Consider the following 15,976-nt stretch of genomic DNA (forward strand, 5'->3'; position numbering starts at 1 on the left):
GTTTAGACGTAGACCTGGGTTTCTCTTATTCATGTTTTATCACGGATGTACCTACTCTTTTTAAGATAGTCGTCCTTTTAATATCCCCTTCGCAAGCGAGAGTGTGAACAGTTAGAAAACAAGCTTAATCTTTTTGTCTGTCTCTTCCTAATCTACATGGTGACGATTGACTTCCTCATAAACGTAATTTGCAAGTGTCCTACCAAACTCCTGGAAAGCTTTAATTTAGAGAGCCTTGAGTCTATGAATTTTGAAGTTCAGTAACGGAAATAACTTCCTGCTTGATTACTTTAAGGACTAAAAGTAACAATTCACTTTTCATAACTTTAGTCCGGTAAACTAGTGGAGATTAAATGGAACATAATTGCTCCTTGCTAGATTGACGAATCGGCTTTTCTTTAGATTACTTAGGTACAACAAAGTGATAATAGCTTCTACACTAAATAACACTTAAGTGTACATTACTTTTCCTCCCTATATTATACAGTAAACCTAGCTTCTCTCTAGATTATTTAGCAAAAAATAATAAATATTTCTTTAAAAGGGATACTTTGACTGCTTCTTAAAATTACCGGTAAAATTCACTTCTACGAAATACATGTTTGTACATTGTTTTGCTTTAAATTGCATACAAATTGCAGCACGTAACAACAGTTGACAGTAAATGTTTCGTGTTGTTTTCTTCGTTTTTTTTTATTTCATAACAAAACAAACATTATGAAAAAAATTTCCTATACACCTACAGTTTCAGCTAAATAAATACTAAATAGCAGAAAAAAACAATATGTGTAAAAAGAAAAGGATTTACAACCGGCAACAAAAATAGAACTTTTTACATTCAACATAAATAGAAGAAAGAAACGTGAGCTGGCATACCTTTACAGTTTAAAGGTAAACATTTTTGTGGTTACATTATTCCTTATATATTCAAGTGGTAAACACAGAGAGAAAGACAGACACAAACATTTTAATACATAGATGAATCTAAACACATATTAATGTATAGACTTGTGTGTTTGTTAATATGCATGTGTGTTAAATTATAAGGATATTTAGGGCTAGTGTTCTTTCTTTATTTTTTGCTATGACATCTCCTGTCTCTGATGAGAAGGCTTGTATATGTAAAGTTTGCATTTGTTGTCTTAATATTGTACACGAATTAGACATAAGCAATTGGAATAAAATAAAAAAAAACAAGTCAGGGCACTTGGTGACATCACATCGAATTTAAAATACCCTACCAAAAGCAAGCTAGAATCTTTCTAAAACAACTTCATAATACAACTAATTCATAAAACTATCAAAAGATTTTCTTTTCCTTTACTTCTTAAAAAGTAGTTTTTGAAGCATATTTCATTCAAGTTTTAGTTGTATTGGAAATGTAATATTTTTTAGCAAATGTTTCATTTAGACTAATAAACCTAATAATACTTTTAGTAAAGCGCCTAAAAGCAAACAATATAATGCAAAAAGTATGGTAAAAAAATGTTGCATATTTATTTGAAATAATTGTTGTTTATCTGAGCATGAGTTGTTAAGCAACAAAAAACACTTTACAAAAAAAAAATCCTTGACAAAAATTCAGTATTAATGTGAAAAAACAGAAAAGCTAAAAAAGTCATATAAATGCATATGAAAACCATAATGAGTTTCGTATTTAATTTAACCCTTTAAAGGCTAAGAAAAAAACAACATGGGTTTTTAGCAAAATGCAAAACTTTCAAAAGAATTTTTCGAATATTAAATATAAATTTTAAAGAAAATTTCATATAATGTTTAATGGGATGTTAAAGAATTTAATAAAAATAACAAAGCATACTTTAGGGAGTAAATATTTAAATCAAACTTATATTTTTTTTAAGCTGAAAATGCAGTTTTAATAGGATTGTGAAAAAAGACGGAGAACTATCGCATTAGTCTTTTTGGTGATAACGATTTTTTCACTTTTTTCAGTAATAATTTTCATTTAAATTATTGCCTCAATTCCTAAGTAATAGCATATCTTGAGGCTGTCATAATTTCTACTTTCTTTCTTAAGCATTTAAATTTCCATAGAAATATTCTTTAATAAATACGATTATATTCTAAAAGTAAAGCACACTTTTAGGTTAACTCTATTTTTGCCAAAAATTTGGATTTTAATAAAGAAAATATTAGTTATAAGCTATAATATTCTTTTATATATTTTGGCTGAATTATAGGAATATTTTATTCTTAAATTAGAGCATAACTTAGGGCTGAGTATATTTTATAAAAAATGTACAATAAACATTCTGAAACTCTGCAGAAAAATATTAATATTTCATTATTTTAATCCTTTTTAAAAAAACCATTCACAATTTTAAGGTTTTTCCTTATTTTAAGTTCGTGTTAATATCTTACAACTAAACTAAAGCCTACTTTTAGGCATCATGTCTGATATAAAACTATTGCCTAACTCACAGGTTAAAAAACTGAATTTTTACGCCTCTCAACGATTTAAAAACCTAATTTCAATATTCTTTCACTCTCCTCCTCTCCCACAAACAACTGCACTTTATCACAATACTCTAGAGATTTTTGTTTTGTTAACCAAAAAATAATCTACCCACACAGTCTTAACCAACAAAAAAGTGCATCATAATATTGCCTTGACTTTATTTGTTGCAAAAAAAAAAATTATTTGTTTTATTTTTAATTATTTTTTGTCATATATGTTTTGTTTTCATTTTTTTTACTAAGAGACACAAAGTGTCTGGAAAGTTACAAAAGATGCTGCTGTTTATTTTTAAGGGTTTCTAAGCTTTTGGCGTCTTTTAGAAAAGGGGGTTATTATAAGAATCATAAACTTAAAACTTTTTGCACAAACAATTTTTGGGGTTTAAACATTTTATGAAATGAAGTTTTCTGTTTGTTTTCTAAAAAAAACTCCCACATATGAAAACATGTGTTTATTTTTATATGTTATCTGAGATGGAAAAACTTTTGAGACTAGAAAAGGTAATAAATTGTTTAAAGAAAAATAAAATACTTTTAATTGATAGTCAATAAATAAAGTTAATAAACTAGAAAAATAATAAAATTCACAATAAAATAACAAAAAATCCTTTTACACTTTAAACAAAAACTAAAACACTAGAAATTTTAAATCCTTATATAATTTTGCAAATTTTTTACAAATAAAGGATTTTTAAATTTTAAATATTTTAATAATTTTTATTTAAATTCCCCAAAAAAAAATCAAATCTTTCTCTATTGTTAACCAAATAAAATAAAAATCCCGTTATAAAATTTCTCCCCAAAAAAAAATCAAATAAAGCATTAAATAATAATAAAAATCCTGCCAAATAAAGAGAATAAATAAAATAAATAACAACATGAGAAGACACACTTACCATCTTCTAAAGTTCGTGCCACACGTGAATTTGATGGTTTACCCTCGACCGATTTATAAAAGGGTACAATGAAAAATTCATATAAAGTATATTGTAAAAGTCCAGTCATGGTACAGGATGAGGCACCACCACCATTCAAAATGGTCAACATACGATACGAAGTACTGCCAATATATGAAGCAGCCGATTGTAATATGGAGGAAGGTGTGGTGGACGACGTCAGTACATAGGGTGTACCATCACGTCTGGCAATATTTGGTTTTGAAGCTGAAATCAATGCGGATGAAGAGGCAGCTGTTGAACGGGTATTACTATTACTGCTGCTACTGCTACGTGCAGCGGCTACTAATGGATTAGTATTGGCTGTAGAGCCTGATGAAGTTTCCATAAGTTGACGTGCGTAAATATAAAAACCCTCAACATATTTACCATTGATGATCTGAAACAAGATATAAAGTAGAGTGAAAAAATTAGAGGAAATTAAAAAATATATTTTTGTTGAATAAAGTTTTAAAGATTTTTTTTTTCGTCCAAAAAAAAAGAAAAGAAAAACTAAATGAAAAAGTTACCAAAAACAAACAAATACTAACCTGCCAAGATAATTTCATACTAGTGGAATCCACAACACTAGCATTGATAAGTTCTACTACATCTCCAGACAATAAACTGGCGCGAGCTTCACTCAAATCTAAGCCACTATTAAAGTATTTCTAAAAAATTTAACAAAATAAAACAAAAAGAAAATTAAAAATATTTTAAATTAACAAATTAAACAACCAACTCACCGTTCCCACTGTAATGGGCTCCGATATAGGCGAAGGCAACGATACTCCATGTGTATTTTCCGCTCTAATCAAAAAGAAATAATTTGTACCCGGCAATAAACCCACTTGTGTATAAGTTGTATTCTGAACTCTGGAAGCCACTTGCAACCAACCATCGGTTTCATTTTTAGCAAACATTTCCACTACATAACCCACCAAACTAGAGGCACCCACTTTATTACTGCGTGTCCAAGACAAACTAATCGAATCTTCGGTTTTATCCACCACCTGAGGTTTACCCGGAGGTCCCGGAAATGTCGAAAGTTCAGGTGCTCTAAAGAATTTAATATTAGGATTGGTAGGAGTATCCAAACGTAAATAACCACTCCAGGAAGATTTGCCATTACGATTACTAGCCACGCAGGTATATAAACCCTCATCTTCACCCTTCACCAAATCCACAATAGTCAAAGCACCCATTTCGGACATATTGCGACGTTCATGTTCATTAACATCTACCGGTATACCATTCAAATACCATTGTACTTGAGGTATGGGAGAGCCCAAAGTACGACAGGGTAGGGTAACAAAAGACTTAACAGGCAAAGTCTGATTAACAGGACCCTGTTCAATAACCGGTGGTGGTAATTCATATTGAGTATCTACCGTAACCACAATACGACTGCTAACACTGCCGACAGCATTTAAAGCATTACAGACAATAACTTTACCAGAATCTTCACGGGCAAAACGGAATATGGAAAGTACCGAACGTCCCTCGGGTGTGAGTGTCACTTCGATGCGATTATCTTTATAGCCAGGGAAAAGTAAAGAGCTATTACCCTCCAAGGACCAATAGACAGTGGGTTTGGGATAACCACTAGCTTGACATTCAAATAAGACCTCATCACCCACTTCAACGAATTGATTTTTAGGTCGTAAAGTAAATTTGGGAGGAGCTAAGGAAAAAATTAAAAATTTTATAAAATTTATTAATAATTTAAAAAAATATTTTAAACTTTCTATTTGTTAGTGTTTTTTGCAAGAACTTACCATGTACTACCAAAGTTCCTGTGGCTGTTATAGAACCCACTGCATTGTCGGCCTCACAAGTATATTCGCCCATATCTTCAAGAGTTATGTCGTCAAGCTTTAAACTGCGATCTTCCAAAACGGTGACACGACCTTTTAAAAAAAAAATTAACAAAATTTTAAAACATTTGTTTAATTTAAATTAGGTTTAAAGCAACAATCCATTTTATAGAAATTTATATAAAACACATAAAGCTTTTTTTATAAAAAAAATAAAAAGCTTTTCATATAAAATCTTGAAAAAAATCTGCAAATGAGGTCTGATTTTTTTTTTTTCATAGAAATGCTTAGAAATATTTAGAAAGAGCTTTTTTTTAAAAAAAAACTTTTTTAATAGAAATTATTAGAGAGAGAGAGAGCGAGATTTTAAATTGTAATTTTCGAAAAAAGTTTTTAACATAAAACCTTTTAAAAAGTCTTTAATAAATGATCTTGAAAATTTATTTTTAAAGAAAAGAAAAGAAAAAGCTTTCAATGTATAGACAAGTTTTAAAAAATACCGTCATGGAAAAGCTTAAAAAAGTTTATTTTTTTTAAAAAGCTCTAATAAACTTTTAAAAGGTACAACCTATAAAAAGCTTTTTAATATAAACGTTTAGAAAATATGTCTTAAAAAAGACTTTGATTGAAATATTTGAAAGAAGTTTTCATAAAATATTTTTATAGAAAAGCTTAAAAAAAGCTTTTTTAGAAAAAGTTTTTGTGTTTAGTAAAGTGTAGAAAAATACAGTTATGAAACAGCTTTAAAAATGTACTTTTTTATAAAAAAGCTTTGATAAACTTTCAAAAGGTACAACCTTTAAAAAGCTTTTCAAGATAAATGTATAGAAAACACGTTTTTTTGGAAAAGATTTTGATTTACAAAAAAATTGTTTATAAATAATAAATTTGAAAAAGATATTTTATAGAAAATATGAAAAAAGCTTAAAAATCAGAAAAAGCTTAATATAGCTTAACTGCCTGCTGAATGTATGGAAAATTTTAATTTATCAGAAATTTTAAGCTTTATTTTTAAGTTATTTCTCTAACTTAAGCCATTTTTAACAAAGTATTTACACATTAGCATTTCACCATCCAAACAACCACATTTTCACCTCACTTCCCTAAAAAACACAACTCCATACAATTATCGACCATATGTTAAATCGAAAAACCCTCAAAATTACTAATTCAAAAAGTTTGTGGAAGAAAAACTTTTAAATAATCAAGAGAAATACATAAAATCATTAAGTTATATTGTATTACTTTAAAAAAACACAATTGTTTGAAATACTAACCCGACTTTTGATATCTTTGACATCTTTCCGCAAAGAGGAAAAATAAAATAGAAAATTTCATTAAACAAATCAAAAACCTAAAACTCCATAAAGTCAGATCTAAACGAAAGAAACTTCATTTAGACGTTCATAAAGTTAAGAGCAAAAATAACATGACTGAGTTTGTATCAAAAACCATACAGACAGAGACATAAAGTTGAGGTATATGAAAACAATTTTTGGTAAATGTTAAAAGTTTACAAAAATAGTTAGACATCGTGTGTGTATGTGTGTGTGTAAGTATGTATGTGAATCTATGATTATTTAAAGGAAGGTATCATATATAGATGACCGCTTACTGTGTTATGTGGTTTCCGGCTAATTGACAATAAGAGAAGGGTTAAACAAACAGAGTATAACCGCAAATGTTTATATACAGTCAGCAAACATAGTACAATAATAAAAACAAAAGCAAAAAATAAACATTACAAACACATACATATAAGCAAAAAAATATAGATTTTATATATTTTCCTGGAGTATATGTATATGAATGTGCGTGTGTCTTAAATAAACATTTCTGTCTAAAGCTCTCCTGTTTCCTATTCCTTAAAACAGGTAATTTATTTAACATATTAAATGGATTGTTGTTAACGTACTGCATTTTATCAAACAAAATTTTGCAAAAAAAAGAAATTTTTAAATAAAATTTTTCAAAATAATTTAAATAAACTTACGTAATGGCATATTACCACCAGAGGCAGTACGACGCCACAGGACATCCGGCAATGGATCACCACCAATACGACATTGAAATATCACTGAGGTACCCACTACAGCAGTTTGATTTTGGGGGCCACGTATTAAAAATGGTCGGGCTAAAATTGGAAATAAATAAATTTAATTTTAAAACAATTTTAATACAAATATTTAATTAATATATTTTGAAAATAATTTTCTTTAACTTTTTATTAAATTTTACTTACTGTGTACTTTTAGAAAAGCTGTTGATGATTCTCTGGTACCCACTACATTTTTTACCACACACTGATAGCGTCCATCATCGGATTGTCTTACATCTTGTATGGCCAAATTACCACCATCGACTACACGTATTCTTTTGTTGCCATTTAAATTTAAAGTTTGTCCATTTTTACGCCATGACACTTGAGGTTCAGGTGATCCCCTTGGTGGTCCACATTCCATAATGGCTACTTCGCCTTGAGCTACTCGAGTGTTCTGGGGTTCTAAGCGGAATTCATCACGCAAAACTAGTTGGAAGAAAGAAAATGGAATAATTTTAAATATTACGATAAATTTTAAAAAATGGTTTAAAGCTGCATATCTTATAGCAAAACTTAAAGATTACACTTTTCTTAAAAGAAGCTTTACGAAACTTAAAGATTACACTTTTCTTAAAAAAAAGCTTTACGAAACATAATTTTGAATTGTTCATAAGAAATATAAACAATTTTAGTTTTAGGAAAATTCAAGCTTCTCAATAAAGCTTTATATAAGTAAGTTTTTCTCAAGAAACTTAAAGCTTTAAAATTTCAAAGCTTAAAGAAGAGTTTTCTTAAAAAATTTGTTAGAAACTTTGCTGTAGGGAAACTATAGTTTGATTACGTTTTTTTCAGCAAAGCTTTTTGATTAGAGATCTTTAAATGTGAAGATATATCGAAAGCGTTTAAGTTTTTTGCTGATATCTAAAGTTATATTTGTTTAAAGTCTTTAAAATATGTATATACTTACATGCCACTTGTAGTGTTGCATTACGTGATCTGGCTACACCAAACTCATTTTTAGCTTGACACCAATAAGTACCAGCATCACTTTCACGCCGTGAGTGAATAACCTGTAATGAAGAACAAATAAACAAAGGAATTAATACATTACAATGTAAAGTTTTAGTTTGAGCTGAACCCTTAAAAGCTTTAAAAAACTTTGTTGACATTTTTTACAAAGAAAGAGGGAAAGCTAAAGTTTTTAGCTTAATAAGCTTTAGCTAAGAAAAACAGATTTATAAAAGCAAAGCTTTAATAATCTATTTCAAGAGAGAGCTTTAAAAAGCTAATTTTCAGTATTTAAAATTTTAATTAACAAAATAGTTTAAGCTTTTAACTAAAACTTTTCGAAATGTACATGCATTTTAAAAAGCTTCTTTAAAGCTCTGACTTCTAATGATTTCGAAGATTTAAAACAAATTTCTCCCCATAATTTCCTTCAAGTTATAAAAGAACTGCAACTTTATCTCCATTTATAATCTCTTTAAATAAAACTGACACGTGTTTGAACAATCTTTTGTTTACTCAACCATATTAAAGTCCTTTTAATTTTTTAATTAGTTGTAACAAACATGTTTCTTTTTTTGTAATTGCTGTAGAAAACATTCTAACAATTTCAATAAAATTTCATTGTTCGCAAGAAAAAAAACAACTTTTTTTAATAAAAATAAATTTTTCATTTGTAAATTTTAAATTAACATCCGTTATTAAATAGCTACAGTTTAATACAATATTATATGTAATTATTGTCAATTTCTATTAATGTTTTTAGACAACTAAAATATATATATTTTTTTTCAGTTAGGGAAATGTTTTTGTTTAAATTTGTATTTCAAAACAAATATATTGAGAAAAAAAGGAAACGGATATTTATACTCTATAGTTTAAAATGATTAAGCAAAAAAATTGTTTTTAATATGGAAAAAGTATAAAAACATAACAGCATTTGTTAAATGTTAAAAAAAATAATAAATATAAAATTTGTCATGTGTAAGTAATTTGTGGCTGGCCTTTTTTAATAAAAAATTAGTTTTTTTGTATAATATAGGTTTTTATATTTAATATAATATTTATTTTTTTAATATTAACAAAAAATGAAAAGTAATTGTTAAATGATTATGATTTTGTTTTAACAGCAAAATAAAGTTATTAGTAGTTTAAATTTTTAGGAAATTAAAGTTTTAAAGTGGAATCGAGTTCGTGTATTAATAGACTTTACAATTATTACTACATATCATTCTGATTACATGAAAGTACTTTAATAACGCTTTATTAATAAAGTGTTATATAATTACGTTATAGAATGATCATGTGGCCATCATTTAGCACACAAAGATCACAAGATCACCCTTCTTTGCATTTCGAGAGTTAATCTGCGGAACTTTGAATGAATCTGATAAGCAGTTAATTCTAGCATGACTTAACGAATCTATCGGAGGTTCATATTCGAAATGTAGACTCATATATTTATGCGACAAACTGATTAGGTTTAGGAAACCAGAGTATTTAGGAATAAGCTGACCGTTTTCTCTCATTGCAGAGAACAATTTACTGGACCCAAGTGTATCCCCAGTAAAGACATCGCAAGGACAAACCTAACCTTATTCATTTAAAATTCATTTGTCAGCTTTTGTGTAAAGTTTTAGAAGTTGTAGATGTTTTCTAACGTGATTTACATTGAATGATTTTTCTCATTACTTGTAAGCGATTGTGGTGAGTAGGTATTGAAAAGTGTTCAATTAAAAAGCAAATGTCGCTTTTCATTAAGGAGACAAGTAGTTACAATGTTTGCCTACAAATAACCACTTCAATAAGTTCTTAATTCACTGCATGTTTTTTTACCATGATTTACACTGAATGATTTTTCTCATTACTTGTAAGCGATTGTGGTGAGTAGGTTTTAAAAAGTGCAAATGTCGCTTTTCATTAAGAGAGTCAAGTACTTACAATGCTTGCTTACAAATGACCACTTCAATAAGTTCTTAACTGGCTGCATTGCTTAAAATGCCATAGCTAAACTCAAAATGAAGTACTTACGTATCTGACTATATGTAAGTCATTATAAGAGCACTTATAAGTAGGCATTGACTTGTAAGTGGTTATGGAAGTACAATCCATTACCGAGTTTTTGTAAGACTGTTGTATGATTTAAAGCGAATTTGAAAATTTTTGAAAAATTGTTAAGTGTGAACACATTACTTTAAACAAAACTCAAAATGACTTAAGTTACTAGTCAGTCATGATCTTTAGTCCGTATTTTTGTCAAATTTTTAAGCAAATTTATTGATTTTTATTAGGAATACACTTAATTGTAAATATACTATTCGCACATCAAAATTATAGATAAATATTGCTAATAACTTGCTTGCAGAGACGGCAGTTGTCCTGTTCTATCGACAATTTGAACCAATTTTGCAATATTTTTTTTATTTTAATGAAATAAAAGATAATTAACCAAACTTACCTTTAGAAAAAACAAATCACCCGCTGGCATTAAAATACGATGTGAACCTGAATCGGTTTTCAATTCATAACCATCCTTAAACCATTGTATAGAAGGCTTAGGACTTCCCTCTGCTTTGCAGTTAAATGTAAAAGGATCATTTTTAGGCACCACCATATCCATAGGATGTTCAATAATACGAGGATTTTGAGCTAAACGATAAAGAAAGCAAAGAAAATTAAAACAGGTGTTAAAAAGAAAAATAGCTTAAAATAAATATAAATTTTTAAAAAAGAAATTCCTATAAAAATAAAGTAACTTAATTAAACCTAAAAAAATAATTTCAAATTTGTCATGCCTTAAAAAAGAAAAGAAATATAAAAGCTAAATACCGCTTGCTATAACACCGACAAAAGGCCTTATTATCAATGACTTAAATACGTTTTTTATAATATAGCTCTCTGCAAAAGCATAAACTACCACTAGTTTTTTTGTTGGCTGTCCTACGTTTGTATTCATTGAAAAGTCCTTTTTTTCTTGGTATTTTTCTTATTTGTGTTTTTTTCTACTAGTTATTTTGTTAGCCTTAAGCACCTATTCATTGGTTTTCTTTATAAGTAGAAAATTATTGGATTACTTTTTGATATTTATGATAATTTGAGTTTTTTCTCTATATACATATATATTCATTCTATTTAACAAAAGGTATTAAACTTATGTCTACCTACTGCCGCTGCTTTAGAACGACTGCCTGCTGGCTTTAATGGTATCTTTAAGATACTAAAACCCTGACTGGCCGTTCATCCATTGATATTTACTTAATATTGATGATAATTTTATTTAAAAGGTTCAATTGTGTTTAATCACCGTAAAAGTGATGTTAATGAATCTAAAATAAATTTTCATAAAATTAAAAGAAAATTTCTAGCTTTACAGCGTCAAATGGAAAATTTAATTTGTAGATAATTTAGGTTTATTTAAAGGAATTGTTTTTCTCTTAAGAATTTTTTCATTATTTTCTGGGCTTAATGATATTTTATAATGTCACCTCTTTATTTGTTAGTTTTTTGGATTCCTCTTTCATAGTTTAAGTTTATTTCTTATGTTGCCTTTTGGCCAAAGAGTGTCTTCTGTGTTTTTAGCGGAAATTAAATTTTGTGCAAAATTTATTGAAAACGGATAAATGAAGCCATCAATTGTGTTAGTTAACAACAGTTAGAGAAAGAAAACAGCAGCAAAGTACCGTTTTAAGGATGCCTTTAAGGTAATTTATAAAGATAAGAGTAAGAGACAAGGAGCAGCAGCAAAAAAGTAAAAAACAAAGTCATTTAGAAATTCTTACACACAGAATAAAGCAACCTTAAAAATCCCTAAAAAAAGTTTATTGTTTAAAAACAGTTTTGTATATAAACCAAAATTTGCAATTTTGGAAAATTTTCAAATTATTCTATATTTGACAAAAATCCAAAATTTAACAAAATTTTTAATCAATTTGATAGCTAATTACATGATCTATTCAATAATAGAAATATAATTAAAATATTTTAATAAATATTTTTTTAATTTGCTCTTAAACTTAAAACTTTTTATAGAAAACAAATTTTTAACCAATTTAAAACTTAAGCCTAAAAGGCAGCTATACATTATATTAAGTTAAAATTTTATTATTTCTTATTAAATTTTCTTATTTTAACTAAAGCTTCTTTTGATATCTTCTACATTGACTTTTAAATATTTTATTAAACAATTTGTTCTGCAAATAAGTATATTTACCAGGAAAACTTAATAAGTCTAATAGTTAAGAGGATTTCAATGGTTTGTTTGTATAATATTTTGTAATTTATTTTAGGTGTATTTAACAACAAAATATTCTCAAGGATGCCAAAAATAATTGATAATATTTAGCAGACAAAGTAAATTTTTCCTTAAATCTTATTAAATATTTTTGAGTTTTTGCATTTTTCCCACAAAAAAACCAAGTTTAGTTGACTTTTCAAATTCTTAGTTTTTTCTTTATTAATGACATACATATTACCAGCAACAATGTTCTGATATTTAAAATAAACAACATCTATACAAACAACACATTGTCATTGTTATTTGAAACATAAACATTTTTAAAATAACCCAGCAAACATAATACATAACATGTTTGCTAACATGAAAAAAGATTAATTTTAAATATTAGTTAAAAAGTGTTTACTATAAAAAAATTTAATTTTTTGTCTTAAATGTTTGCTGGGTTATTCTTTCAATTGCAAATATTGTTTACTATTGGCTTCAAAAATAAACAAAGCTTTTGTTTTCTAGAATCTTCTTCTTTTTTTTTTTTTTTGTTAACAAAACTATCATCATATATCATCTCTAAAAGACTTTTGTTTTTATTAATGCTGCTGCTCTGTTATTGTTGTTGTTGTTGTTAAAAGTATGACAACAATGTTAGTGCATACATGCATCTATGCATAAGCTTCATAAAGTGATGCATGAGCTTTCAGGTTGCAAACATGAAACTACATTAAGAAAATGTGATAAGAACTTTTAGAATTAATTGCAGCAATATTTATAAACTTTTTTGATTCGATAATAACGACATTTTTTTCAGTGAATTCAGAAAAGGATAAAGGTTGTACAAAGAAGAAGATTCAGGCCTGATATCTCTCCTTAAAAGATCAAATATTCTTTCCCCAAATGGGTACCAAAGTATTTATTAGAAAATTTCAAAATGATCTGAACATATATAATTAATTTAAAAAATCAAACATGATATTTTCCTAAAAAGTTGGCAAAGGATAAGACAAAGATCGGTTTTCAAAAACACTGGAAAAGATCTTTGTCAAAAAAGATAACACTAGATCTTTATCACAAAAAATCTGACAAGATCTTTATTACAAAAGCCTAGGCAAGATATTGATCACAAAAATCTGATAAGATCTTGAGCAGAAAGGATCAGAAAGGATCTTGATCAGAAAATATCAGACTAGATCTTGATCAGAAAAGATCGTACAAGTTATTTATCACGAAAGACCCTAAAAGATCTTTATTACCATGATCAGTTAAGATATTGATCACTAAAGATAAGATCCTTATCACAAAAAATCATCCAAGATCTGTATTAGAATAGATCTTTATTAAAAAAGCTCTTTATCATAAAACAACAAACCAGATCTTTTACAAACATTTCTTAAAGATCTAACATGATCTTTTTTGCATATAAGATTAGAAGAGATTTTTATCATTAAAGATCTGACAAAACCTTTATAAGATATCAGACAAGGTTTTTATCAAACTTGGTCTTTTCTCTAAAAGATCAGTAAATTTCTCAAAATATCATTATAATACTTGCTTAAGATCAGGCATGTTCTTTGCCAAAAATTGTGAAACATGAGGGTTTTTGAATAATATGATATGAACACACTTGACCAAAGATCAGACATGATCAAAGATTAGACATGATCAAATATCAGACATGATCAACGATCAGACATGATCAAAGATCAGACATGATCAAAGATCAGACATGATCAAAGATCAGACATGATCAAAGATTAGACATGATCAAATATCAGACATGGTCAACGATCAGACATGATCTAAGATCAGACATGATCAATGATCAGAAATGATAAAAGATTAAACCAGATCAGACATAAATAAAGATCAAACATATTTAAAGGTAATTTTGTAAAACTTGTAATTTTATCTTTGAACATTTTTTTGTTGTATTTAAATAAACATTATCGTTTTCTTTTGTTGTAATCTTAAAAAAATGTTCTTTACTAATTTACTTCCTGTTGTCATTTGCATATCATTTCACTGCTGTTGTATTTTTCTAACTTATTTGTTGTTAAATTACATTTTACTATTCGTTAACGCTTTAGCCAAAAAAAATAAAAATACAACAAAAGGGAACAAAATACTTAAATCATTTGAAATTATACTCTTCAAAAAGAAAAAAAAAACATTTTCCTAAAGTTGTACAATTTTTCCTCAAAAGTATTTTCTTTTTTAATTTTCCTTTACTTTTTAGTGTTCCTGTGTTTATTTACACTTGTACAGCAATTTCATTTTTTGTACTTTTCTGGCAGAGTATCTCTTAGATAGCTAGCTAGCTGTTGTAGTAGTAGTAGTTTATTTTAAATGTTTATTTGTTGTTTTTCTTTGTTGATGTTTATATAAAATTTATTTCAATTTTAAACTTTTGTTGGTCAAATACTTAAAAAAGACTCTATCTGTCTCTCTCTCTAGCCTGCTTTTAAACAAACACACACACACCTTGCTTTACAGGTGAGTTTTTTCAGTAGTTTTTTTGTTTTATTTCCTGTTGTTACAAAACTATTTGTTTTTCTTTGCTTTTCCTAATCAGTTGTATGCCACCCTGAAACATTTTTTTTTTTTGTTATTTCTTAAAGTTTTTGCACATAATATTTTAAGAAAAATTTATGAGTTTGTTAAAAAAAATATATATTTATATATAAAACAACATCATGTGGCAGGTATTTGCTGCGTATTCCCTTTTGCTCTCTAACACTTTAGGTTTTTTTCCGGTGTGAGATGAATTTTAGTTTTTCTAAAAGGAAATTTATGTTTCTGTTTCATTTGTTTTGGACTTAAGTGTCGAAAATAGAAAATATTTGTATTTTTGGTATTTAAAGTAATTAAGGAAAAGTAAGCAATTTATTTGATAGTAAAATATTAATATTTTAAGGAATTAAGTGTAAAATTTTATATGTTAGAAAGCTTTCTTGGTAATATATACTTAAAGCGTTTAAAATTTAAATTTTATAACTTTTAGTTGATTGGTTTTAACTTAAGTTGCATGAACTAAAAATAATTTAGTTGCTCTGAACAAATTTAGTAAATACAATTAAATAAAAGTTTATTTATCTAATACTTTAACAGAATTTTGTTGTATTAATCAAACTTTTTTAAGCACAAAAACTTTATTATTTATAACAACAGCAATAAAACTAGTCTTAGTAAATCTTTATAGACTTTGTTTTGATGGAAATACAATAAGTTTAGTTGCTACAATAAAAATAGTTAAGAAAACTGCTTTAACAATGATGCTAGACTTCGCAATCATATGAAGTAGCTTTTCACTTAAGCTTTCATGCAAAAAATTACGATTAGAACATAAAAGACGTATTGAACTATAGTTTAAGTAAAAATATTTAGTTGCTGTAATAAAATTTTGTAAACATAATCATAATTTGAAGAGTTTTAAAAAACTTTTAAAGCACAAAGCTTGTTAAGCTTTAGCATA

General features: G+C 27.4%; 1 protein-coding gene across 1 annotated transcript; it reads right to left on the reverse strand.

Annotated features, from left to right (window-relative positions):
• Window positions 1-2,742: 2,742 nt before the first annotated feature.
• On the reverse strand, window positions 2,743-10,926 carry LOC111685860 (roundabout homolog 2). The gene is made up of 9 exons (XM_046948596.1): window positions 10,735-10,926; window positions 8,239-8,341; window positions 7,473-7,757; window positions 7,224-7,364; window positions 5,192-5,323; window positions 4,160-5,097; window positions 3,965-4,084; window positions 3,375-3,813; window positions 2,743-2,792 (listed from the first exon to the last, which is right to left on the reverse strand). Exons 1-9 carry the CDS (start codon window positions 10,894-10,896, stop codon window positions 2,743-2,745), a joined length of 2,370 nt encoding a protein of 789 aa, XP_046804552.1. The 5' UTR covers window positions 10,897-10,926.
• Between the last annotated feature and the right edge of the window lie 5,050 nt (window positions 10,927-15,976).

This window comes from Lucilia cuprina, chromosome 2 (assembly GCF_022045245.1).
Source record: "Lucilia cuprina isolate Lc7/37 chromosome 2, ASM2204524v1, whole genome shotgun sequence".
In the NCBI taxonomy this organism is placed as follows: domain Eukaryota; kingdom Metazoa; phylum Arthropoda; class Insecta; order Diptera; family Calliphoridae; genus Lucilia; species Lucilia cuprina.

Coding starts and splice junctions, on each gene's coding strand:
- LOC111685860 (XM_046948596.1), bottom strand. CDS start 10,896: ATGGATATGGTGGTGCCTAAAAATGATCCTTTTACATTTAACTGCAAA. Junction 7,365..7,472: donor AGCTTTTCTAAAAGTACACA/GTAAGTAAAATT, acceptor TTCCAATTTTAG/CCCGACCATTTTTAATACGT. Junction 5,324..7,223: donor TGGTGGTAATATGCCATTAC/GTAAGTTTATTT, acceptor TTTTTTTAAAAG/GTCGTGTCACCGTTTTGGAA.